At 39.7% G+C, this 27,911-nt stretch overlaps 1 protein-coding gene across 7 annotated transcripts in view; it reads right to left on the reverse strand.

Annotated features, from left to right (window-relative positions):
- Positions 1 to 27,911, reverse strand: part of Adam23 (ADAM metallopeptidase domain 23) — a 227,888-nt gene that overhangs the window by 127,617 nt on the left and 72,360 nt on the right. For all 7 annotated transcript variants that reach the window (XM_087206240.1, XM_087206243.1, XM_087206242.1 and 4 more), the window contains exon 3: positions 22,204 to 22,280. In XM_087206240.1, coding sequence (XP_087062366.1) covers positions 22,204 to 22,280 — 77 coding nt within the window. The remainder of the gene's footprint in view (positions 1 to 22,203; positions 22,281 to 27,911) is intronic.

The raw sequence follows: 27,911 nt of genomic DNA on the forward strand, positions 1-27,911 counted from the left end.
TGCCTTTATGATAAAGATTGTCTAATGGGGGCTGGGGATTTAGCTCAGTGGTTTCGCCGCCTGCTGTGCAAGCACAAAGACCAGAGTTCGATCCCCAGTACCAAAAAAAAAAAAAGATTGTCTAATGGTTTCTTGCAAGTCGCTCATTTTTCATAGTTCCCCAAGTCAAAAGCACAAAAAGAACCCAGCAGTTCAAAGCTTGATGAAAAGATAGCAATATTTACTTCTGAAAGCACAGCCGACACCCGGCATTTATATTCAGTCATGAGTACATTGATGATTTCACAGGAACAGAGTTAATAGACCTCTCAAAGGAGTAAGGGCAGATATTAATTCTAATTGCAGTTAAAGTATCAGTACTTCGTTTTGGCACTTACAAAACTTCTGGCTTTTAGAGTGTAGCTCAGTGGCAGAGCACTTGCCTGCATATGATCCCTAACACCACCAAAATGAAAAACAAAACAAGCAAAACCACCCCAACAACTTTTTGACTGTTAAAAAGCTGTATTAGGTACAAATACAGGTAAGAAAAAAATGCATAACAGCTACCCTGTATCAAGAGTCCATCATTTGTTTATATCTAGTGAACACTGTCTACCAGACACTGACTCATCTGTGAGAACAGATGCTCAAAAAGTTATTGTCCTTCACCACATCCAAAAATATTACACTATTCATCCCTGAATTATTCAGCCAAAAACTCAGCCCAGCCATCCACTCTCCTGTGTACTTTTCATTGATTTCCTTCTAAATTATAGGCTCCTTAAAGCCACAGCATCTTATTCTTTTTTCCATAACCTACCACAGTACAGAAATCAGGATCAAGGGAGCATGGAAGGGCAAGTGCTAGTAATCACGTAAAGAAGTGTTTTTACCATTGTCTGGATAATGTTAAGAGTGAAACATCTTTTCAGGGTCAAGTACCAGGTCAGTGCTTAAAGAATAAATGCTGCAATAAGGAGCAGGCATCTCAAAGACTATTAAATCTTTAAGAAATCCTTGATTGGCCAAAGGATAAAGACTAATTTCTAAGGACCCAATGTAGAGCGTGGTGATAAGTGAATAACGCTGTACTGTACACTTGAAATATGTGAGGAGAGATTTTAGTAGCCCTTGCCACATAAAGAAAAAGGAGGAGGAAGAGGAAGAGGAGGAGAAGGGAGAGGAGCACGGGGAGAGAAAAGATAACTATGAGAGGTGATAGAGCCCTGGATATATTCATTAACTGGAGTGAGATGAACATTAATTTCACAATGCATACACACATCAAAACATCACAGCATAAATTTTAAATATACGCCATTTTGTTGACTAATAAAGCTTGGGGAGTTTAAAAAATGAAATCCTAGGGATTTATAAAAGATTTAGTCTGTCCTTATGCTGTTCGATCCTTATAGTAACATAGTTTAGTCTGATTTATTGCATGTGTGAAGCCACTTGGGCAAAAAATAAGAGGTAGAAAAGCAGTGTGCATTCTAAAATGGGTTAAAAGCCTATCAGCCTCTTATTTAAAATGTATTCCTGTTTTTTTAAAAGTAAATGCATTTTTAATTATTTTAAATTAAAGGACTTGAAAGTTTTTATAGAAATGGATTTTTGAGCCTATATGGGTTGTTTTGTTTTAAACACCATCTGAAAATTAAAGCACATCGAGGTCATCACAGAAGATGAATGAGACTGCCATTTTGAAGAGAGCACTTTTATAAACAAATCATGACAAACCATAGTCAGGATTCTAATTCACAATTAATTTTAAAAGAGTACAGGAAATGACTCTTAATGAAGATTCTAATCTATGGAATCATCAAAAGATGATTCTAAAAATAACATAATTCTTACTTGAAACAGAAGACAGTTGAGAATCTTAATGAGACATTTCATCTGATCTCAAGGCTCTATATGAATATATATAAAATCAAGGGGAAAATTGTTTGGGGCTAGATTTACACAAGGAATAGGAGTGGTTAAAAAAGGAAGATGTAAAAGACAAATGATACAAAGATTTTTTACTTCTCTAAGGTTCACCTTCATGGAGCTTTCAAACACATCTTCAGTTAGATTTATCACTGAATAGTGTCTGCTGTGGTCTGAATGTACATGTCCTTCTAGCCCTCAGGTTGGAAGGTGGACCCCAAGGTGACAGTACTAAAAGGGGGCCTGTGGGTCATGAAAGCTCTGATCTTATGAACAGATTAACACTTCTACCATACAAAGCTTCAGAGAGTAGCCTGGACCTCTCATCTCTTCCCCCATGTGATGACACATTTTGCCATTATGCCATGTGAGGACAAAGCAACAAAGCGCCATCTTGGAAGCAGACATCTTTCGGTAGACCCCCAAGCTGGCTGGCACCTTGATCTTGGACTTCCCAGCCTCCAGAACAGTGAGAAGTAAATTTCTATCACATATAAGTTACACAGTCTATAGTATTTTGTTATAGCAGGACAAACGGACTAAGACAATGTCTCAGTTCTCGAAGGTTTTGCAAAGAGCAATCATGGGTTCTGGTCTCAGCCATGTCACCATGCTGTATGGTTTTCTTTATCTCTCAGAGTATCCATTTTTCTCTCACTCCACACCCCAGGACTCTTGCTTACCTTCAAACTTTCACCATCTCTTCATCTTCAAACCTTTATTGGGCCAACTCTGATGCCAACTGAGTTAGGTGCCCCTCCCACACAGAGTAAAGGCATCCCTACCATAGTGCTTCTCACTTTTACTTAATACTTGTGAACTCGTCCTCCTCCTCCATTGTTCTATAAGCTTCATGAAGGAAGACCACTCAGACAATTTGACAGTTCCTGGAACTTAGGAGGCATTCAATAAACATTTGGAATGGTTCATAAAAGGCTTCCATTAATGGAAATCTGTCTATATATTTATTGAGGTTAGGAAAAGCTTTATGCACTTGGGAGTCAAACTGAGAGATCCATTTAAATATTTTTCTGATACTTTTCAAATAATATGGTTGTAAATATTAATCATTATGCTACCAAATGTCCCACTATGTCAAGACTAAAGTAATAAATTCCTCCTGACAGGAAAACATCTGTATCTGCAGAGAGACAAACTTCTTCTATCAGATAATGAAAATTATACATCCAGGGCCAGGGATTTAACTCAGTGGTGCCACCACCTCCCCTGCAAGTGCAAGGACCCAAGTGCGATCACTGGTACCAAAAAAAAAAAAAGAAGAAGAAAAGAAAATTATACAGCCAGTGTGTTGTTTTTCACATTTAATTGTCAGAAAAATAAGTTCTAAATTCAGTTAACCTCCATAAATAACATCTCAAACGTCTAGTTAGATCAGATCCTCTGCGCCTTTCACTTCTGTGTCCCGATTAAGCTCTACTAGAACTTTTATACATTCCTTCATCTTCAAAAGGCCAAGAGGTACTTTGAAGAATAAATTCAGTTCAGGTTTTATTTGTCCACATTCTGCGTTGGGGTAAACACCTGAAAAGAGTTTGCTTATATCCATCAGTCAATAAATCACCTGTTTATTCACTAGATACATCTTTTATATCCTAAACAATAAAATGTGAACCCATTGACAATTAGAGCCTTCTGATTCTGCTAGGAATTCTTAGTTGCCATAGTTTTTGTTTTTTTCTCTTTGGTGCTAATGGCTATAGCCACCAGCTCCTCTTTTCTGGGTAATCACAGTCTTCACATCTTCCAGAACCTAGAATATTTAAATCTAGCTCCTATGGCCCTCCTGATTCCCTGGATCCCATTCATCCATAATAACTGTTGCCAAGGGCAAAAAGTGTTGGGGGTAAGAGAGCCTCTTACAAGAGGAAAAAGGCAAATATCTGCTACACTTTGCCATCTAAGAGTTATTCTGGTGTCCATCTATGGAAATCAAGAATCAATATGTAAAGTCTGGGGATATAGCTTACTGGTACAATGTTTGCCTAGCATGCACAATGTCCTGGGTTCAATCTCCAGCACTTTCCCGAAAAATCAATATATAAACATCAGTGATTTGGTTGTGCTTTTTATTTAAATGCTCCTGTTATTGTTATATTCAACTGTGAAAGGCATTCTCAAACCATCTTGAAAACAGATGGACTACACATTTTAAATAAGTAGAAGTAGAACCTATTAAATTATGGGCAGTCTTTATTTTATTTTAAAAATTTTCAAGTGTTTTGGGACCTGATCTACCAACACAAAGAGCAACTATCAAAAGCAAGTAATAGTCACAATATCCAAAGCACCTAGTACAGGTTTAACTCTTCAATCAGAAACGCTCCAGGTCTGATCTAATATGGTAGGCACTCCCTGACCAGAGAAAATTACAAAAATAACCGCTACCTGGTACTCTAGTAACAAAATGTTCAGAACTAGACAAGAAAGGATGCCTGCAGGACAGAAAACCTCACAGCAACTCATCTCTACCAACAGTGGAAAGCTTAAAATAACTATTCTAGGACACATAAAATGCAGCATTCATCCACATCCTAGCACATGCACAGGGGCAATCAATATTTACAGTCACTCTGGCTGGGAAAAAAAATTTAGCAGCTGTTCCTCAGACAAAGGACTATTATCTAGAATATATAAAGAACTTTAAAAAATCAGACCCCCCAAATTTAAAGACCCAATCCAAAAATGGGCATCCGAAAAGAACAGACATTTCTCAGACAAAGAAGTAGAAATAGCAAATAAATACATGAAAAAATGTTCAACATCACTGGTCATTCAAGAGATGCAGATGAAAACAATGCTGAGATTCCACCTCACCCCAGAAAGAATGGCTGCTATCAAGAAATCAACCAATAACAAATGTTGGCAGGGTTGTGGGGAGAAAGGAACCCTTCTCCATTGTTGGTGGGAGTGTAGACTGGTGCAACCACTGTGGAAATCAATATGGAGATATCTCAAAAAACTAAGATTAGAGGTCCCATTTGATGCAGCTATTTCTCTGCTGGGGATCTTCCCCAAAAGAATTAAAAGAATCATACCACAGCGATATATGCACACCTATGTTTATAGAGGAACAGTTTGTAATAGCTAAAGCTTGGAAACATCCCAGTTGCCCATCAATTGGAGACTGGATAAAGAAGATGTGGGGTTTTTTTTATATAAAATGGAGTACTACTCAGCCATAAAGAACGAGAAACTAGAGCCATTTATAGCTAAATGGATGCACACTGAGGGCATGCTCTTAAGTGAAATAAATAGGACACACATATAAATACCGATTAGTTTATCTGGTATGAGAAACTGAAATTGTAAATAAGGGTTAAAATGAATAATTGATAACGTGAAATAGGAAGAAAAGGTCCAAAGGGGTAAGGGAAGTGGGAGGGGTAGGGGAAAGGAAAGAAGGGAAAGGAAAAAGTATGAGAAAAGGAAAAAATGGAAACAAAGTCTTTGTAAATAGGGAGGGGTGGAGGAGTTGAAAGAAGGGCAGGGGAATGGGGAAAAAATAAGAACCAAGATACATCATGTAAAGGTACAAGTTCCCAATGATGAGTAAATGTATTGTACACCTACAATGTACCAATAAAAGAATATAAGGAGAAAAAATATTTACAGTCACTCTGGGGATCTTTGCCTTTTAAGATTCCTTAAAAGATTCATAGAAACTTTTTTCAAAACTACCAAAATAGATCTCACATTCCTAAAGTATCTAAATCCAAAAAAGAACCCCAATTTCTCAAAACAGCACTTGGATATTTCAGTAGGATGATCAGTTATGACAGAGGACAGGTTTACCCAATAACAGGGAAGCACTTCATGCTGAATGTCTCGCTGCAGTAGATTCAGATGATGTGTGTGTTTCTCAAGGGGGACAAGACAAAGTGCCATACACTGGTAGCTTAAACTTCAGACATTTATTTCCTTTCAATACATGAAGCCCAAGCTGGGGATTTAGCTCAGTGGTTTCGCTGCCTGCTGCACAAGTGTAAGGACCTGAGTTCGATCCCCAGTACCAAAAAAAAAAAAAAACCAATACATGAAGCCTAAGGTATTGGCAAGGCTGCTTGCAGACAGACACCTTCTGTGTTTCATGAAGTCTTCCTTTGTGCACATGCATGACTATGTCCAAATCTCCTCTGATAACGATTTCACTTTAACTTAATTACCTCTTTCAAAGATCTTACTCCAAACACAGTTAAATTGTGAGAGTAAGAATTTTGGAGGGAGATACAATTCAGCCCATTACCATTGGTCCTGCTGAACATATAGGATTATTTTAAATTCTGTCAGGGCCTTCTGCATTTTCCTTATATTGTTAAAAATTAAATTGGGCATGGTGGCACCAGCCTATAATTCCAGCTCCTCAGGACAATGAGGAAGGAGGATCATAATTCAAAGCCAGTCTGGGCAACTTAGGAAGACCTGTCTCAAAATAAAATATAAAAAGGAGAAGGGACATAGTTCAGTGGTAGAGCACTCTTGGGTTATATTCCCAGTGTGCTAAAAAAAAAAAAAAAAGGCCACAATGGTCCCATTCTTTTTTTTATCAATTAACATAAACAGATGCTGAATTATTTGAGACGTGCAGAGCTCACTAGTAAATTGATAGTACAATGCTGTGACCAACAGCCACAGTGGAAGAGCCTCCAGGTAGACAGCACATACTGGAGTCCCAGCACGCGACCAAGCCTCACCAGGCCTCTGGTTGCTTATCCTTTTCACGGGGTTACACAAGAAACTTAAATAGGAGAATGTGGTAAAGCGCTGAGCACAGGGCATATATCACTGTTGTCTTAGTTACTTTTCTCCTTGCTGAGACAAAATACCCAACACCCACAAGTAAGGGAGTAAAGGTTTAGTTAGCTCACAGTTTGTAGAGGTTTCAGTTCATAGTTGGCTGGTTCCAAGGCAGGGTAGCATGGCCAAGGGGCTTCACAGAGGAGAAACAGTTGAGGGTGGGCAGAAGACAGCAAAAGCAAGAGAAAATACAGGCCTCTTTCTGTCCCTTATATTGTATCTAGGCTACCAAGACTAGTGCCAAACCAATCAGTGTACTGATTTAATAATCACCTGCGCTAATCCTGGGAGCCTAGATAGAATATAAAAGGAGCAGAAAGAGGCTGCTAAGGTCCCTCGCTTGCTTTGCTACCTTCTGCCTACCTCCTGTGCCATGCCTGTCTTCCATGCCACCTTAGAGCTAGCCAGCTATGAACTAAAACCTTGACAAACTGTGAGCTAAATAAACCTTTCCTCCTTTAACTTTGGATGTTGGATATTTTGTCTCAGCAACAAGAAAAGTAACTAAGACAGAATTTGGTACCAGAAGTCACAGGTGGGGCTTTTTCAGAGTGGCTGAATCTAGAGTGTATGACTGATTCATGGTGCAATGCTAGGATTAAGGGAGGTAGGATTAAGGGTGGGTGATAACTAAATCAGTCCACTGATTGGCTTGGCACCATCCTAATCCTGGTAGCCTAAATAGAATACAAAAGGGGTTGGGCTGGGGATTTAGCTCAGTGGTTCCGCCACCTGCCTCGCAAGCACAAGGACCCGAGTTCAATCCCCGGTACCAAAAAAAAAAAAAGAATATAAAAGGGGCAGAAAGACACTACTAAGGTCCCTTGCTTGCTCTGCTACCTTCTGCTCTCCATGAACTGTTTCTCCTCTCAGATGCCTGTCTGCTATGCCACCCTGCCTTGGAGCCAGCTGATTATGGACTGAAACCTTTACATATTGTAAGCCAAATAAACCTTTCCTCCTTTAACTTTCAATGTTGGGTATTTTGTCTCAGCAATGAGAAAAGTACCTAAGATAATTGTCATTACTGGTACAGTAGAAAGGCTTCCTTCTGCAGACCCCTCTAAATTAGTAAATAAGGCATTTAGCCATTTAATAGCAGCATCTCAAAGACATAGAATCCTAAAATGGAGAGCAAAGTACACATTAACTACTCTGACTTCTTCAGACTAAGGCTCAGAAAGCCCACCAGTGAGCAGCCTCAGGAGCAGAGCTAAGATGGGCAGTTCTGGTTCCAACTCTCAGGCAAGGGCTTTCCTGCTTCTGTCTCCTGGATGTATGACAGGGAAGTTAGCAGGTAGACTGATGGGTAGAGAGTAGAAGAGAAACTGGGGCCCTGCACTGACACAAAGGCCAGTCACCTTCCCTAGGAGTTATCAGGCTCACATGCCTAAGAGGACCAAGATGACAAACCCACACCCTGGAGCCAGATATGGGTCAGGCTGCTTTACACTGTCCCCAGGCCCAGCTCCTCACTCTGGTCCTATTCATTAATGGAAGGAAAACAAGGCATGAGGCTTCCTTCTTCCTCTCATGTTTCTTCTTAAGTTCAGTTCTCCAAATCAGCAGAGTTGAAAAATGGTTTCGCAGAATAAAGCTGAAATCCTCACGTTAGAATCCAGATAACCATTGCAGGAGACTTGTCTTTTGTCTGCTGCTAGGCAGCTCAGGTTTCCTGGAGTGAGGGACTCCTGGGTCTTCATCTCCCCCTGGAGTTTGGCACTGACCTGCTCCGGAACCTTCACTGAGCTGCTGTGTGAAAAGCACCTTTCTCCTCCCCACACCTTCCGCAATCTGAATTGGTTACGGTGGATGGCCTGTCCAGAGCTCTCAGCATCCACCATGCACTGAGGCAGCCACCTGGAAGTACCTGAGACTCTTGGCTTTTTTTCTGAACAGCAGGAAGTAATGAAGTCACTGCCCCCCAAGACAGCCTTCAGCCAACAGACTGGTAGTCAATGCACAAAAACCAACTCCCTGGCCTCTCAGCTGATTAACTCTAGCACAAGCCAAAGAACCCACAAAGCCCCGGACTTCTCAGGGCCATGAGGCCCAGTTGCCACAGAGGTAAGCAAATTGAGACTCCCCCTTTACTAGCTCCTGCCTCCTCCCTGCCTCACTTTGCTATTCTCCTTCAGTTGCTCCCTAGAACCCTTGCCTCAGGCTCTGCTTTCAGGGGTTCAAACCAAGGCTCTCACCAAATCCTGCCTGCCCAGAAACCCTTCCCTCATCAGCAAGAGCTCAAGCCACTTTCCATCATGTTTTGATACTATTCATAAGCATTTTAATTTCATTTCTCTACTGCAGGTTCCTAGAGAGGAAAAGTTCTTTCACACAGCTCTGGATTCCCTGGGTGGCTCAGCACAGCATCTTACACAAACTAGATTCTCAATAAATGGCTATTGGCTGAATGAGTTAACCATGCCAGGCAACATGAAAATTGAGGTCTTTATTTAACCTAATTGAAACTACATCAGTGTGGCTGTTTTCTTCTTTCAAAAGCACTGCAGGAACTACTTTTAAAGAGCAAATTTCAGTGCATGTATATTTCAATAAATTGGTATTTTCCGGATATTTGACTTAAATCAAACACTTCTGATTCCCAGAAATCTGGAACAAAGATTGTTTTCTAAATATGGAACCACCTTTTCTGGATGCATTACCTCAACCTTTTCATCTTTCCATTATTTTTACTTAACTATCATTCAGCCCATCCCTGTCTATGTACCCCTGCACTGAGACCCCTGCACCTTTGAACCCTCGCTCTCCCCCACTACAAGCCACTGTCCTGCACACCTTCACCATGTGCCTCAAACACTGTCTCTGGAGGAAACAACACCACCTCGAGTCAATGCAATGGTCTCTGCATGGGAGAATGTCACAGCCGAGGTCAGTGTACTTCTCTGAACTGGGAGGTTACGCAGATTTTCCTTTCCTGAGATGCTGCTGGCCCAGGGCAGCTATTAGTTTTTTCCCACCTCATCCAGAACAAGTTGTTTCGCTCAGCTCCCATGGTTCCTGACAATGTAAAGTCCTTACTCTCCAACATCCAGTCCATCCCCCAGGTTTAGGTTACTGCCACCTAATGTTGAGTTTGTGCACTGATTTCACCCCAGCAGAGCTCTTTTGAACACTACTGAAGAGAACAGGAGAAGCTTAGACAAGAGAAGCTGGTAAGAGCCCACATCTCTCACTGGAGTAATGTTCTTGTCAGAACGTGCCTTATAAAATAGAAGCTCTGATACTTGGTGCATCCTGAGAATTCTTCCTTCTCTGCACCAGGCAGAGGTCAGAAGGAATGCAGGTTTGTATTACACTTCAAATAAAAAGGACAGCAGCCAACTTGCCCCGCCCACTTGCATCCAGGAGACTGTGAGGACAATCCCCGGGGCAGGCACATGGCTGCCAGTTTGGCCTTGTGGTCAGACGCGGGTAGCTTTGCCCTGCTCCTTCTGGCTTGCCTCATCCGCTTGCATCCAGGAGACCGTGAGGATGCCCTCCCCCTCCCTGCAGGCCCATCGGCCGCTGGCCTGGCCGAGCAGGTGCCGGTAACAACAGTCCCCCCCGCCGGCCCCCGGCCTCTTGGCTGTGCAGCTACCGGGTTCCACACTACAAAGGCACAGGGGTACATAAAGACCACTGTCCTGAGTTGCAGTGTTGAACTGCAGAGAGAGGGCTTCTCTCAGGCTCCGTGATGAAAACTGAAGCCCACTAGAAAAGTGAAGATAATCTCTGCAATATAGGCACACCAGACCACCATGCTTGGTAAGTTGGAGGGATCATCACCTCCCATTTGATCCTGGACTATTTTCAGGGGAAAGACAGCTGGAACCTGCAGTTCGGCCCTGCGGGAGGGTGGGGAGCTCAATTTGAGACTTGCAGGCAGAAGTCTGTCTGAATCGAATCTCATGGGTCAGTGACTGGCTTACTGGGATTCATTGACTTATAACTAACAGTACCAAAAACAAAAATGAAAAGACATTTAAACAAGTCACAAACCCAGGCTTCCACCCCACAAAAAGGCAATTTCTGGGGAAAAAGAGGTGGAAAAGTCTGATAATCAACCACCTGGACATCCTGAACTGATAGCACAGGAAGTAACAAAACAGACAAATGAGGCTCTAGAAAAATTCAAAGCAGAAATAATCTCCCAGATAACTAGAGAGATGGTGAGCTGAGTGAAAGACATGATTAGAGGGTCTAGAACAGAAACAGATAAAAAAAATAGATGAGCTCAGAAATATGCTGGAAGCCATGAATGCCCAGCATAAGAAAGAAATGGAAACCATGATCAACCAACATAAGAAATGGAATCCATGAAACAGATTCAAACAGATATTCAGGAGATTAAAAATTCCACTGTAAGCATGCATAGCAGATTGAGGGAATCTGAAGATAGACTATCAGATATAGAAGACAGGATTGTGGTTAAGGACCATGAAAACAGAGATTTCTTAAAAATAGCAAGGGACCACAAGAAATCAATCCAGCAGCTACTAGATGATGCAAGGAAGAAGAACATAAGACTGATAGGAGTCCACGAAAAAACAGGAGAAAATACAATTGACATTAAAAAACTGTTCTCAGAAGTAATAGTAGAAAACTTCCCAGACAGAGGTGGAGAATTGGACATTCAGACAAGTAAGGCATATAGAACTCCAATTAGCCATGATCAAAAAAAATCTAAGCCTAGACACATAATAATTAAGATCCCAGAAACCCAAAAGAACAAAATCCTACAAGCAATTAGAGAAAAGAAACAAATCACCTATAAAGGAAAGCCTATCAGAATCACGGCAGATTTTTGAACACAAACCCTCAAGCCAAGGAGAGCCTGGAGTTAAGTATTTCAAGCCCTAAAAGAAAATAACTTCCAAACTAGACTGTTGTATCCTGCAAAATTATTTTTCAAAATCTATGGGAAAATTAGATACTTTCAGGACAAAGAATACCTGAGAAATTTCATGAATACCAAACCAGCATTCCAAACAATCTTAAGCAATATCCTAGAAAAAAACACAATGAAGATCACAACTCCATGAGGCCCCACAGAGGGAAGCCACCAGGCCAGGTAAGAAAATAAAGCAAAAGGAAAAAACAACCACAAGAAATAAAAGAATCACCAATAGTAAAACATCATGACAAGGATGAGTCCATACCTATCAATTATAACTATCAATGCTAATGGTCTCAATTCACCAATCAAAAGAAATAGACTGACAGAATGGATTAAGAAGCAATATCCAACAATATGCTGTATACAAGAAACACACCTAACTCAAAAAGAAATACATAGACTGAAAGTAAAAGGATGGAAAACAGTTCTCCATGACACAGGAACCCAGAAAAAAGCAGGGGCAGGAATTCTATTTGCAGACAAACTAGATTTAAAACTGAAATTAGGGCCAGGGATTTAGCCCAGTGGTTCCGTCACCTGCCTCACAAGTGCAAGGACCCAAGTTCGATCACTGGTACCAAAAATTAAAAAAAGTAAAAAAAAAATAAAACTGAAATTAATTAAGAGAGACAAAGATGATCATTACATCCTTGCAAAGGGAACAGTCCAAGAGGAAGAGATGACAATAATAAATATACATGCACCAAATAAAAATGCCCCCAACTGTACAAAACAAATATTAATGGACATGAAAAACCAAATAAGCTCTAATACAATTGTAGTAGAGGATCTCAATACCCCTTTATCACAATTAGACAGATCATCTAGACAAAAAATTAACAATGCAATTCTAGAATTGAGCTAAGCTACTGAACAAATGGACTTAATAGATGTTTACAGAGTGTTCCACCCCACAAAATCAGAATACACATTCTTTTCAGCTCCATATGGGTCATTCTCTAAAATAGACCACATGCTAGCTCATAGGACATGTCTAAGTAAATGTAAAAGAAATGAAGTTACCCCTGTATATTTTCAGACCATAGTGCACTAAAATTGGAGATCAATGACATAAGAAACTGCAAAACTCCCACAAACACCTGGAAATTAAATAACACCCTCCTGAACAACCAATGGGTCACAGAGGAAATTAAAGAAGAAATTAAACAGTTTCTACAAGTAAATGATAATACCAGTACAACATACAGGAATCTATGGGACACGATGAAAGCAGCTCTACATGGGAAATTCATAGCAGTTAATGCCCATATTAGGAAAACACAGAGAACTCAAATAAATAACCTAATGCAGAACCTCAAGCTCCTAGAAATAAAAAGAGCATAACAAACCCAAAGCTCATACAAGAGAGGAAATTATAAAGATCAGAACAGAAATCAATGCAAAGGAGACTAAGAGAACAATACAAAAAATTAATAAATCAAAGAGTTGATTTTTCAAAAGAATAAATAAAATTGATAAACCCTTAGCCAACCTTATCAAAAAAAGGAAAGAAAAGGCTCAAATCCATGCAATCAAGAATGAAAAAGGTGAAGTCACTACAGATCCAGGAGAAATCCAAAGCATCATCAATTCTTACTTTGAGAACCTGTACTCTAATAAAAGGAAAACACAGAAGAAATGGACAGACTCCTAGACACATACAAATTACCAAAGTTAAATGAAGAAGATATAGAAATTCTAAACACCCCAATTACAATGAGTGAAATTGAAAATGTAATAAAAAAATTTACCAACAAAGAAAAGCCCAGGTCCTAATGGCTTCACTGCTGAATTCTACAAGACATTTAAAGAAGAACTATCACCATTAATCTTTAAACTCATCAAGGAAATTGAAAGGGAAGCAAAGCTTCCAAATTCATTCCTGGAAGCAATTATTACTTTGATTCCAAAACCAGGGACAGACACAACCCAAAAAGAAAACTACAGGCCAATCTTCCTAATGAATATTGACACAAAAATCCTCAACAAGATACTGGAAAACAGAATATAAAGGGTCATCAAGAAGATCATACAGCCTGACCAAGTCAGATTTATCCCAGGGATGCAAGGATGGTTCAATATTCATAAATCAATAAATGTAATACACTATATTAACAGACTCAAGGACAAAAACCATATGATTATCTCAATAGATGCAGAAAAGACATTCAACAAAATCCAACACCTATTCATGATTTTAAAAAAAACCTACAGAAAATTGGAATAGAAGGTCTTTATCACAATTTGATTAAGGCTATCTAAAAACCAACAGCCAACATCATACTAAATGGTCAAAGACTGAAAACTGGCACACTAAAATCAGGAACAAGACAAGGATGCCCACTATCACCACTCCTGTTTAATATTGTTCTGGAAACATTAGCCACAGCAATTAGAAAAGAGAAATAAATAAAAGGAATGAAAATAGGAAAGAAAGAAGTTAAACTGTCATTATTCACTGATGATATGATACTTTACATAGAAGACCCAAAATATTCTGCCAAAAGACTTCTAGACTTAATTGACAGATTCAGTAGAGTAGCTGGATATAAGGTCAACACTCAAAAAACAATAACTGCTGGGGATTTAGCTCAGTGGTTTCAGCGCCTGCCTCACAAGCACAAGGTCCCAAGTTCGATCCCCAGTATCAAAAAAAAAAATAGCCTTTTTATATACAAATAATAGACTCACTGAGAGAGAAATTAGGGAAACAATTCCTTTTACAATAGCATCCCAAAAAATGAAATATCTAGGACTCAATCTAACAAAGGAAGCAAAAGACTTCTACACTGAAAAGTACAGCACTCTGGAAAAGGAGATTGAGGATATAAGAAAATGGAAAGACATCCCTTGTTCCTGGATAGGAAGAACCATATAGTTTAAATGGCCATACTTCCAAAACTATTATATAGGTTTAATGCAATCCTGATTGAAATTCCAGCAATATATTTCATAGAACTAGAGAAAACAATCCAAAAATTCTTTTGGAACCAGAAGAGAAACAGAATAGCAAAAGAAATTTTAGGCAACAGAGATATGGCTGGGGGCATTACAATCCCCAACTTGAAACTATACTACAAAGCTACTGTGATAAAAACAGCATGGTACTGGCAAAGAAACAGACCTGAGGATCAGTGGAATAGATTAGAAGATGCAGAAACAACTACAGATATGCTCAGCCACCTCATCTTTGACAAAGGAGCCAACCATCCTCATTGGAGGAAAGATAGCCTATTTAATAAATGGTGTTGGAAAAACTGGATTTCAATCTGCCAAATATTAAAACTTGACCCATGCCTATCACCATGCTCTAAATTAAGATCAAAGTGGACTAAAGATGTAAATATTAGGACAGAAACACTAATTTTGCTGGAAGATAAGTTAGGTAGAACTCTTGAAGATATTGGTATAGGAAAAGATTTTATGAACAAAACCTCAGTGGCACGAGAACTTCCACAAAGAATCGACAACTGGGATCTTATCTTATTGAAAAGTTTCTGCACTGCAAGAGAAACCACAAACAGAGCTAAGAGAAAACCTACAATGTGGGAAAAAATTTTCAGCAACTATACCTTAGACAATGGACTACTATCTAGAATATATAAAGAAATGAAAAAAATCAGACCCTCCAAATTCAAAGACCCAATTCAAAAATGGGCATCTGAAATGAACAGACATTTCTCAGACAAAGAAGTAAAAGCAGCAAATAAATATACGAAAAAATGTTCAATGTCACTGGTTATTCGAGAGATGCAGATGAAAACAACACTGAGATTCCACCTCACGCCAGAAAGAATGGCTGCTATTAAGAAATCATCTAATAACAAATGCTGGCAGGGGTGTGGAAAGAAAGGAACCCTTCTCCATTGTTGGTGGGAGTCCAGATTGGTGCAACCACTGTGAAAATCAGTATGGAGATACCTCAAAGAAATAGGCTTAGAGGTCCCATTCGACCCAGCTATCCCCCTGCTGGGTATCTTCAGAAAAGAATCAAAAGAATCTTACCACAGCAATATTTGTGCACCCATGTTTATAGCCGCACAGTTCGTAATAGCGAAAGCTTGGAAACAGCCCAAGTGTCCATCAACTGGAGACTGCATAAAGAAGATGTGTCATTTTTTATAAAATGGAGTGCTACTCAGTCATAAAGAACAAGAAACTAGAGACATTTATAGCTAAATGGATGCATATTGAGGCCACCCTCCTAAGTGAAATAAATAGGACACACGTGTAAATACCAAATAGTTTCTCTAGTGTGAGAAACTGAAAGTGTAATTAAGGATACACATGGATGAAATAGCCTAATAACATATTTCTCGGATTGTGTTTCCATCACGTGTCATATGACTGTATCGAAATTTAAATTAGGGAGAAGTTTGGCTTATGTGGAGTCTGCTAACTAACTGGAGTTTTTTTTCCAGATCATTATTTGTTCAATGTTGGTTTTGGGGACCTTTCTGAAACAAATCACATCCTCTGGTGTCTTGTTGGTGCTTGAGATGCTTTTTAAGTTATATGGAAAAATGTTTTAAGTGCTTTTCTGTTTTGTTTTGGTTGAGTTCTACTGTATTTGAATATTATTGTAGTTTTTTTCCCCTTGCATTGTTCTTCTTTGAGTGGTTTTAATTTTTTTGTAAGTATGTGTGTTTGATAATAAAGTTATTTAATAAAAAAAATTTTTAAAAAAGGACAGCATGCTGGGGGCCTGGACAGTCACCTTGGAGACAATTAGGTGGCCAGGAAATGTAAGTGTCTAAGTAGTCAATGACCTGCAGTCTGGTCTCATTTCTTTTAAGAGTGTCTGCCAAGAGCCAGGGGTTTAGCTCAGTGGTTGCACCACCTGCCCTGCAAACACAAGGACCCAAGTTCAATCCTCATTATCAAAACAAAAAAAAGTGTCTGCCAAATATATCACAAGTATTTTTCAACTCAGTGGAAGAATGAGACCTGAATTCATGGTGCTCATTTTCCTGAATGTATATCAACCAAGGAGCTGCCAAATCATCACCAGTCTTTGTCTTCGATTCACTTTCAGGAGGGAAAAGATCACATTATGTACCACCCCCATCTCATTTACTAAAGTCAGGAAGAAATACATGGACTGAAACCAAAAGAAAAACTAGCAGTGTTGTGCAAAACTTTGCCCTCCCACAAGGTCAGAAGATACATGACAGGGATGACTCTTCTTCAATGCTGACTCCTCCAACACTCAGTCTGAAGACTATCTTGCTATTATAATAATAATTAATTATAAATAAAAATATTTATTGAATATAATCTTCCAATTAAAAGACATGCATAAATAACACACATTGTGGCATTAACCCTTATAAAAAACCAACAATTTAGGAAAGAAAAGTAAAGCTTAAGCAGTTAAAAATATGTCCATATAATAGTATATTATTTAGATGCAAGATGGATGAAGGTTGAAAACATTAAATAAAAGAGGCCAGTCACAAAAGGCTACACATTGTACGAGTCCATTTATAAGAAATATCCAGAATAGGCAAACCCACAGGACAGAAAGCAGGTTGGTGGCTGCCAGAGGCTTGGGGGAGATGTCTTTTAGGGGGTGAAGAAAATGCTCTCAAATTATTATGTGGCAATAAGTGTATAGCTCTGGAAATATTATAAAGATCACCGACTAGGACACTTCAGTGGGGTGGATTTTGTAGTATCCGTGGTAGTGATTGGGGATGGTGGTGGAGGAAGACAAGGAAGAGGAGAAAAAGAGAGAAAGTAAGAAGTCAAGAAACTTGCCCAGAATTACATGGCAAAGTGAATGGCAGGCCTCAGATTCAAAACCAGGCCTCTTTGATTCTAGAACCTGTGCTCGCAATCACGTAGCTCTGATTATGGTTACTGCCAACATTTACTAAAGACACCAGCAAAGATAACCATAGGTAATGCAGGCTTTGACATCATTCTAATCAGATATGTAAGGCAGACCACCTAGACCTGCTGGACTTCTACAGACTGATACACCTTAAGCATTACTGATCTGATGTCAATCATACCTCAATAAAGCAGTTTTCAACAATAAAAACTTAAAAGATTAAAAACACTGTTTAACCTCCTCTCCCCCAAAAAACTGTTGACCTAGAAATCCTTGTAAAATCTTCTGAAACTTGGAGCAATGGTTATTTTACAGGAAAAATAAAAAGCGCAATTTTAAGAAGGAAATATCCTGAGAGGAATGTAACTAAAGATCTCCTAAGGCCAACACTAGGACCTTGGACCAAATCAAATATAAATCCACCTGTGTCACTTCCACGCTTACTGCCCGCCATGACGGCCTCTTCATGGATAGCCCTACATGATCTCCTCTCTCCTCAGGCTCCCACCACCCTCTAGCTACCCTGCACTCCGGTCACCCTCTGTTCTCCGTACCCACTCCACGTCTCCCTCAATGCCAGCTGTCCTGCTGTCCCAGCGTGTGGAGCCCTCAGACAGTGACACCCAGCACTCACCTACTCCCGGGCCGTCTTCACCCACAGATCTTCTCCGTCACACAGCCAGCTACGTTTTTTTCAATGTCCTTGTTTTTATCTGCTGGCTCAATGTCTGCTTCCTGCCCCAGGATGAAGCGCTAAAGGAGGTGGCATAGGCTTCATCTACCTTATTGCCAGCAGCATCTCACCTACCAGAACCACAGGCACAGAGCATGCCCAGGCCCCTGTGCATCTGTGGAAGCACAGACTGAGAAAAGGCTCTGCTCTCAGGAGTTCACAGACAGCAGGCCTCACACGTGAGCCTTCCAAACCTGGTGAGGTCACCACCATCTCAATCCTGTGGCCACAAAATGGATTAGCTAATAGTGGCACCCTTGTGTCTCTTTCCTTCACATACTGCACCACAGACTTCATATACAACTTTTGCCTGGTTCTCCTCTGAGGACTTAAAATTGAGCCATACAGTGTGACAATGATCACTGTGTGGTGGAAATCAGATCTCTCTTTCTTCAGGGGTTCTTTTGTTCCTCCGTGTGTGATTTAAACATTCTCTTGATTCTTTAAGCTTATTCTGACATGGATCTGACTTTACATTAATTGCAGCCACGATAAATCATTCCAACTAGAGACTCCAACCCTACCCGGGCAACACACTTTATGCTCTAATACAGTCCCTTGTCCCTGAATCAGGCCAGTTTGCATTCTCACTTTGCCCTGACAGAAGAGGACAGATCCACATGGCTGTGACCTCCTGGCCTCCCTCCCACTTGCTGACTCTTCCTTCCAGAATCCTCTGTCTCCTTCCCTTCCACAGGCGTCCCCCACACTCCTCTCTTTCTTCCCAGGACTGCATCCTGATACTCAATAACTAGATCCCCAGTTATTCCACTGTATTCAGTATTCCACATGACCGCTCCCACAGTCCTTTCTCTGTGCTTCCACAAACACTGAGCCCTGGCTCCATACTACAGTCCTCCTCCTTCACACACACACTGAGCAACAATGCACCCAGATTAAAACTAAGAAGAGGGCCAGGGATTTAGCTCAGTGGCACCGTGCCTGCCTCACAACTGCAGGGTCCTGAGTTCAATCCCTGGTACCAAAAACAAAAAAAAAAAACTAAGAAGAAAAATGACATTTTAAAGAACACCATCAGGAAGGAAGACATGAAGACTAACACACAGCACACGAAAGTTTCTAACAAATTCTTTAACTTGACCTTGCTCAGATTCCTCACTCATTCCTTCCAGTGATCAACCAAACTGCCTCCATTTTCCTCTGGCACCAAACCTCTCTCTCTGTCCAGCCCAACCCTGCAGTAGGTGATGCTGTCCAAGCCCTTCTGAGGGACATTTCTTCTGCACACCGTCAAGACTGGCACAGCAGTGTGGACAGGCTGGTTCCCCTGTCCCAAACCATGCACCGCCCCTGCTCTCAGCTTACTCCCTCTGGTCCTGAGCCAGGTCTGCTCCACAGGTCACCTCCACTCCTTTAGTACCTTCAACCTCGCACTCTTACCAGCTCCAGTGCTCAATCTATCAATCAACTTGTTCCATAATACTGAAAAGTTCGGCCTCGATCCTGATGTCTCCTCCTAGCTCTGTCTTCTCACCCAACATCCTCTGCAGGTGCTTGCTATCTTCATGTCGCCTTCTCCATTCACTCTTAGCCCTGGCTTTTGCTCCCTGGAGCTCCATGGAAACTGCAGCCTGCAGATCAACCATTTTTAGTTATTCATTTCAGATAAAGCTCTCTGCAGAAAACTACAAAGAACTGGTTTAAACCATCCAGAATCGCTGAGTCGCTCTTCTAGGTGACCTAGAAGAAACTTGCTCATTTTATACTCATTCTGATGCGAAATTCTCCATATCAGGGGTGTTCCCATCTGCCATTTTTGAACATGGAATGGATGAAGAAGAAAGATCTTGAACTGAGCAAGCTCAGGAATGTGCCCACCTTTACATGTGATGACAAGTCTTTCAATATGAATATGTACATACCCATGTTTACGGCAGTACAATTCATAATAGCTAAATCTTGGAAGCAGCCTATATGTCCATCAGCAGATGAATGGATGAAGAAAATGTGGTATTTATACACGATGGAGTATTATTCTGCCATAAAAAAGGATAAACTTGAGTAATTTGTAGGAAAATGGAAGCACCTTGAGACCATAATGTTAAGCGCAGTAAATTAGACACACAGGTTTAAATATCACATTGTTTCTCTTATATGAGAAACCCAATATATAAATAAAGTGCAAAATAGAAGGCAAACAATAGGAAAAAAGAGAGAGGAAAAAAAGTTATTGTAATCCAGCATGAACAATGCACCTACAAGTGTACCTTGATTTAGTATACTTGCCTTCTGTGTTTTATGTGTCTTTTGGACTGTTAGTCTGAGTATTAATCTGTATGTATGATAATTAACTTCATAAGGACTTATAAAATAAATAAGTGAATCTGAAAAAATACAAATATGCATGCGTTTTCCTAATGAAATCTCTTTGCCTCCTGTGTCTGGAAAGATACTGCTTTGCAGTTATGCCTAGTGCTCTCCTCATTTGCTGCAAGTCATAAACTTTCTTCACTCTTCTCTCTCCTGGCAGTGGTTATTGGCTTTGCCCTCTGCAAGGGGTGACCCCAGTGTGTTCAGGTGCACTACTGTAACATCCCATGTTAACCTCTAGCACAACATGCCTCACACTCTTCTAAAATTACATTTCTACATCAACCTTTCCCACTACACTCTAAATGTCTCAAGGCAAGGACGATCCATAATAGCTGTTCAACTTGATTCATCTGCATCTCAAATATTAGTCATAAATAATTTCTGGTACATGTTCAGAATGCTAAATCCCCTGGACATCCCACATGACCCTTTCTTGGTCATCTATTATTTGACTGAGAGGCTCTGCTGTGGCCTCAATATTTAATATTCAAAATACACTGGAGAGTTGGTTGCTGTGATCACGTTCATCCTGGAGTGACGATCTCCACTGCAGTAAGCATTAGAAGAACAGAAGACTTCAGCAAACTAAAATTAGCAGTATCTTACTACTCAACATAGCCTAAGATTTGGCAAGACAAATCTCTTAGGCAGGCACATGCTGACATAGCATGGTAAGACAAAACTCAACCCAAGAAAACCTGCAGTATCTTTAACACAGGAAATTCTGAGTTCTGCTGAATCAATCTGACTTAAAAGCTACAATAACACTTGAGTAAGGAGCACCCAAGCTGACTCTGCATTTTTTTTCTGCAGAGCTCACAGAATCTGGCATACAAGAAATTTAATAGTTGTTCTATATAGTCCTTTGCAATTCCTCAGACATTGGCTCCAATCACCTACATCATGGTGTCAGATAGCATTAAGTGGCATTTTTTTTTCTTGCCAAGATGCAAGTCTGGTCAAAATACTGATGAAAGCTGAAAATACTGACCAAAGTTTCTGTAACTAAAGAAAAACATACAAGAAATCTCTTTCCCTAACGAGAGGCTTGGTGCTAGCTCTCCTCAGACTCTTCAACCTTGATTAAGGCAACATCTCTTGTTCACACTTTGTACAAGAACATCTGTACAACTGGTTCTACTTAGAGGCAGCATTTAAATATCAACATAAACACATGCATAGAAACAACTGGGTAAATTTCCACCAGCACCAAATTTCTTAGAATCCATATTAGAGCAAATTATGAAACAAAGAACCTTCTCAAAATAGGTACTTGAAAGTCATCACTCACTTTGTTCTTCCTATAGAAGTTATCTGAATTGCATTATAAAAGGTAAAATGGAAGAAATCTCTAGACTGAAGTCTAATTAGACTTTAATCATGCTTCTTATAGTGATAATTATAGTTAACATTTAATTAACTAGCAGTACTTCAAATATTTATTCCATTTTAAATCTTGTAAGTGGTGTATTTGAGATATTTAACATGTTAAATGTCTTTTCTTTCAGGCAAAGGAAATAAAGACAGAATTCACTATTAAAATTTTATATTTTTCTTTAAGTGCTCTATATAATCAGTTGCTTCAACAAGAGACACAATTTTGATTAAACAAATATCTTAGAAGTGAAGTTTTACTGTACCTGATTCTTAAGAGGATCATGACTCTGTACTTACTTGTTCAGTATGAGGTCAAGAATGAATTTGGAGCCAAAGGCTTCAATCTGGAAGCTTGCCTGGGCCAGATGGATGGCCTAGAGATGCAAAAACACAGGAGGAAGTTTAACTTACTTTCCTATCTCTAAGACTGATTATATTCATATTAAGAAGATATTTAACAAGATCAACTTTTTTCTGTGTTAATCTGCTTTTTTTTTTAAGAGAGTAGGTGTGTTGCCATGGCTTTGCTGGGAATATCAAGATATAGAAAAGAATTAATAAAAGACAACCAGTCCCTTAAAGTGAACCCATTGGGATAAAAATCAGGAGCATAATCTGCTGGACTACCAAAGTGATGAAATATGCAAAAGCTGGACTAATTAAAGCTTGATTTCAGCCTATTTGGTGCACGAAGCTAATGTATTCTTTCTGCACACCTAAGTGAAAAATCATGTCAGAGTTCTGCTCTTCAGCAGAGTTGGAACTTTCTCTAAATGATCAGCACAATGTGACAGTAACTTGGGTTAGCACAGTCTTCTGACTTCAGAGCTTGTCCCTCTGGAAACAGTGTTTCCCCTTAAACAATGCAGTTACAAATACTGTCATGAGGATGCCCTAATTCCAAATACAAAGCTAATTTCATCTAAACCCTTTATGAGAGGTTAAAGATTAGGATGGCCTCAAAGAAGCACCTTAATAGTAGAAGTTAACAAATCAATGAAGTGCTGTCAAAGTATTATCTAAGGTACAATTTTCCTTTGTCATCTTACCAGGAAAAGAAGGTCAATGATAAATGCAACCTCTACATCCTAGGCCCCTTGAATCACAAACGTCCTTCCCCCAGCTTGCACTCCTCAGCCAGTGGGAGCCCCCAAGCATCTGTGCCTTCCCCTCCCAGTACCCTCCAACCTCACCTGCCCCCACTACCACGGCATGCTCTTTATCCTCCTCTTTGTTTCTGTTTATGGAAACCTTCCCCACCCTTGAAGGCATCCCAGTTGCATCATTTTCCATGAGGCTCTCCTTCACACACACTGTGGAAATGAACTCTTGGTCCTCAAAGCTTTGGGAACTCTATTTTTTTCCTCCCTGACATCAACTTGAGCTTTCCTTTCATCCCTCCCCAGATAGGTGAGTCCACAGAACATATCACAAGGGTCTTAAAAACAGTTATAGATGAATGACCCTTCCCCTATTATCCAAACTTTCAAGTAATTCACCAGATATTTATCATCAAGACTAGTTTACCATGCCAAACCCATAAAACAATACCACTACACAATGACTTCTTCTTCCAGTCAAACACAACTATCAATTAGGCGTGGGACTAAAAATAAATTTTCACTAAAAAATAAAAAATAAATAAAAATTTAATAGTAACAAATATTAAACTTTAAATACAAAGCCATGAGAGGTTCCTGAAATCCTAACACCAGGGAATACCAAGCCAAACTCCAAACAACCATACAGAACATGCAGTACCATGGGGTACCATACTTGTCCAGGGGTCCCACATCCAGACAACTGCATGAGGTAGAAAGAAATACCTATCTTGTCAAGCGTTGTCTGTATCATTTGCAACAGAACCTCAAATAAGGCAATACAAATATCCCATAGTCTTTAACATTAATTCATTCTGTGTCTTAAAGTATTAATTTTTGCATGAAGATATAGCTAGATAAGATATAGATAGATAGATGATAGAATAATTTAGATAAGGGTGATGTTCAACTCCGAATCCAAAAGGCTTTTTAAATAAAAAGTACGTAAAATTTGTCTCCTAAGAATAAGATAGGTCCTTAAGCATATTTACTCCTAATAATATTACATGGTAGAGAAGAGTTCATTGGTGGCAACCTGGCTTAAAGGAGCTGAAAAATATACCTCCTTGATGTAGCACAAGGCTCATTTTTTTTTTTTTTTTTTGGTACCAGGGACCAAACTCAGGTTCTTGCACTTTCAAGTCAGGCAGCGGAACCACTGAGCTAAATCCCTGGCCCCTACAAGGCTCATTTTACAGCAAATAAGCAATGAAACAAGTATAAACACCAACAATACCTCATAGAAAATAAGGTAGTTTGGTGGTAAACCCAGTACCTTCATTTTACAGAATTGTTGGGACTTTTACTATTTGATAATTGTTAAGGTAAGTTTACACCAAGTCAACATGACAGGCCTCAGTTTAATAGGATTTAATGAAAGAGCAGCAAACAGTACAAGACTTTCTTTTTGTGCTTTCATTCACTCACAGCACCTGCACATACCAAGTTCCACCTTAGGAATAAAGATGGCTGGGAAGGTAACCTAGTACAACCATTATAGAAATCAGTATAGAGATGTCTCAAAGAACTAAAATTAGAAATTCCATATGTTCCGGCTATCCCCCTTCCAGGTATCTATCCCAAAGAGCTTAAGACATCATACCACAGTGATACATGCATACTGATGTTTATAGCAGCACAATTTGTAACAGCTAAATCCTCGAAGCAGCCTGTATACCTACCAGCAGACAACTGAGTAAAGAAAATGTGGTAACTATATACAAAGGAATACTACTTGGCTATAAAGGAGAAATTTGAGATATTTGTAGGAAAATGGATGCACCTGGAAAATAAAATGGTGAGTGAAATGAACCAGAAACACAAGCGTAACTACCATATGGTATTTCACATGTGAGTGAGGCAAACAAAGAGATCAATAGGTGGATAGAAGGAGACAAGGGGGTGGATCTCTGGCAAGTGGGAAGGGGTCCAGGAGATCAAGGGTAAGGGGTGAGGGGGAGCAGAAGAATAAGGAGAATAAAGACATGTCATGTACAGGAACCTAATAACCTTAATGAATGTAAACTTTATATGCCATAAACATGAGCTAAGATTAATGATAAGAATGAAAATCGTGAAGGGGAATTTGAGGAGGAGGGAGAAATGGGGAAGGATGGAGAAAGGGATTAAAAAAAAGAAAGTAAGTTGTATTGTGTGCATGTTCCCACTCCTCTAGATGACTGGAAAATACATGTACTGCAAACATGGACTAATAAAAATAAAATGGTTGGGACGCAGCTCCTGCCCTCCCAGGAGCAGCAGGATCCGGGAAAGAGAAGAGAGATGCCAGCCTCCGTGTCTAATGGGCCACTGGGCCAAGGCTGAGCCACACTCAGCAAAAGAAGGTCACACACAGGCCACCTTGACAGGGGGCTCTTTGAACAAAATCTCAAAAACTGAATGAAAATCCACCTGTGGGGAAGGAAAGCACAAAGGGGCAGGGAGAAAAATATTTACGAAAATAGAGTTAAAAATGAATGTGGAATCGAGTGCAAGGACCCAAGTTCAATCCCCGGTACAAAAAAAAAAGTCAGGCAAAAATGAAAGTGGAAAAAAAAAGTTTTAATTTTTAGAAAGTGACTGTGAGGGCCAGGGATTTAGCTTAGTGGTTCTGGCGCCTGCCTCACAAGCGCAAGGTCCCAAGTTCAATCCTCGATGCCAAAAAAATAAAAATAAAAAATAAAAAGTGACTGTGGCCTGCAGGAAAGTGGATTTCAGAAGAAATGCCGACGAATCTGAAGAGGCGGGCTGGATACCAGAGGGCTTGGGGTGTCGAGCCTAATCTTGTGCACGGTAGCAAATGTACACAAGATATCTGTTAAACAGCCTTGTTTTTACAAGGGCATTCACTATAAGGGGACTAGGGAGGCATACAAAATTTTATAGTCAAAAAGCATGAATGAGCAACAAGAATGAGCACATCCCTGAACTCAGGATTATTGCCCTGAAGAACTGGGAACAGCTGTTGCCTTAGCACTTTGGTATTTTTCTTTTGACTCAGAATCTGGCCCAGAGAAATTGCAGGAGCTCTATAAACAAAAGCAGTTAAACTCAATTATGTACACAAACCTCCTTCGCTGAAGAACAAGTCCCAAGTCCTAACAGTGCGCTTTTGTTTTCCTGTTCTTTCTTTCTCGTAGATGACACCTAATGGTGCCACAGTAAATAATGGTAGAAGACAACTTCCTTAGCCACGCCTTGCCTTGCATTTCATCATCAAGCTGTGCTGTGACATCAAGCAGCTGCCCATTCTCAGCTTTGTGCAAGGTACACTGCGTAAGCTGAACAGACACACTCATGTTTTCCTGATATTTTTAATCTATAATAGTTAATATGGGCATAAAAGTAAAAGAAGATAACTATTTACTTAGAAAAAAATAAAAAGCAGGTATTTGAGCATTTGCATGTTTTCATGCAACCATGATTCACACAGTACTGTATTCTTTACCACTTAGGAAGGATTTGTAAGTTCTCTAGAGTGTTTCTGTAACTGGAACTCAAAATGAGAAATGGAAAATCTACACTTTCCCAGAATCCAGACAATAGTATTGCAGTGAATCTAATTTAGTAGAAATTGAACAATTTGGAGAACCAGGTATCTACATATCAGTCACCATAGCCCTTTACTTTATATGCTGTCCACACCACACATGGTTTGGGAAGCAGAAAAAACTCTGCAAGTAGAATCCCAGCTCTTAAATATATTCCACCTTTTTAAGGGGACACTCATTCAAGTAAAGAAGAAAACGTGCATAGTGCTCTACCAATGTGATAAAAAAAAAAAAACTGCTTTACAAATAGCAGTGACTGCCTGAAGGGTATCAAGCAGGACCCAGCAAACACCAGTCCATGATTCAACTTGGCTTTCTAATGAGGACTGTGATTCTGGGCTTCTAGGAAAGACAGTGCTAGAGAGATCAATACGTGGTCCCAAGAGTTAGATGCCAGGATTAACTGACTTCACTGCTCAAAGGAATCATGAAAAAGTAAAACAGGCCAAAAATTGATTATTAAAGAAATTGCAGGATCTTTTTATTTTTATATCCCTCACCATTATTATAATAGTTTTTTTGTTTGTTTATTTTTTGTTTATTTGCTTGTTTTTAAAAGTTTTTTTTATTTTTCTTGTAGAAGTAGCCAAAATTAAGTACAATGACACATGAAAAACCAGATTTGCAAGTTTTGGAGGTCAAAAGTGAATCATCAGATTACTCATGCATGGATGCTAAAGATGATCCATTATGGTAAAATACATGTTTTCATAACAGAAGAGTGGTGTGGGTGTATGATGATGATGATGATGACTCTGACATTGGCCACATGAGCCAAAGATCCTGTGACAGTGAAATGGAACAAAAATTGACTGATACAGACAAAGGGAATGCAGACCTCCTTGATTCAGAGGATGAAGAAAACAGCAATGTGAGTACATATTTGACTAGTTGAAATGTTGCAAAATGGCCATGCAACCAAATAGAATGATCCAATGTTAGAACTAGGTTCAAAAACATATGAGGGTCTTGGCAAGAATGAAATGAATAGGACAGAATGCCAGCACTGCCATTTGATGTTGGAAACTGTAACAGACAAAATGCTACAAGATGCTGTGAAATACACAAAGGCTGAAATGCAAGTAAAATGTTCTGTATGCACCCTTAGCCACATTCAAAAATGTACTTATTGTGACACCTCACTAGCTGAACTGAAAGCATTATGTTAACTAAGGACCTGTGTCAAAGTACATTCAATGGCATTATGGGCAAAGTCAGTGAAAAGAGGTGTAAATATTAACATATTTATAAAGAGTGGAAGAGCATACAGATTGGAAACAAATGAAACTGTCTCTATTTATAGATGATGTTATTGTCTATGAAGGAAATCCAAAAGGTATCTGCCAGAAAGCTA

This window comes from Heterocephalus glaber, unplaced genomic scaffold (genome assembly GCF_053883595.1).
Source record: "Heterocephalus glaber isolate CG9 unplaced genomic scaffold, H.glaber_assembly_v1.0 deba00000621, whole genome shotgun sequence".
Taxonomy (NCBI): domain Eukaryota; kingdom Metazoa; phylum Chordata; class Mammalia; order Rodentia; family Bathyergidae; genus Heterocephalus; species Heterocephalus glaber.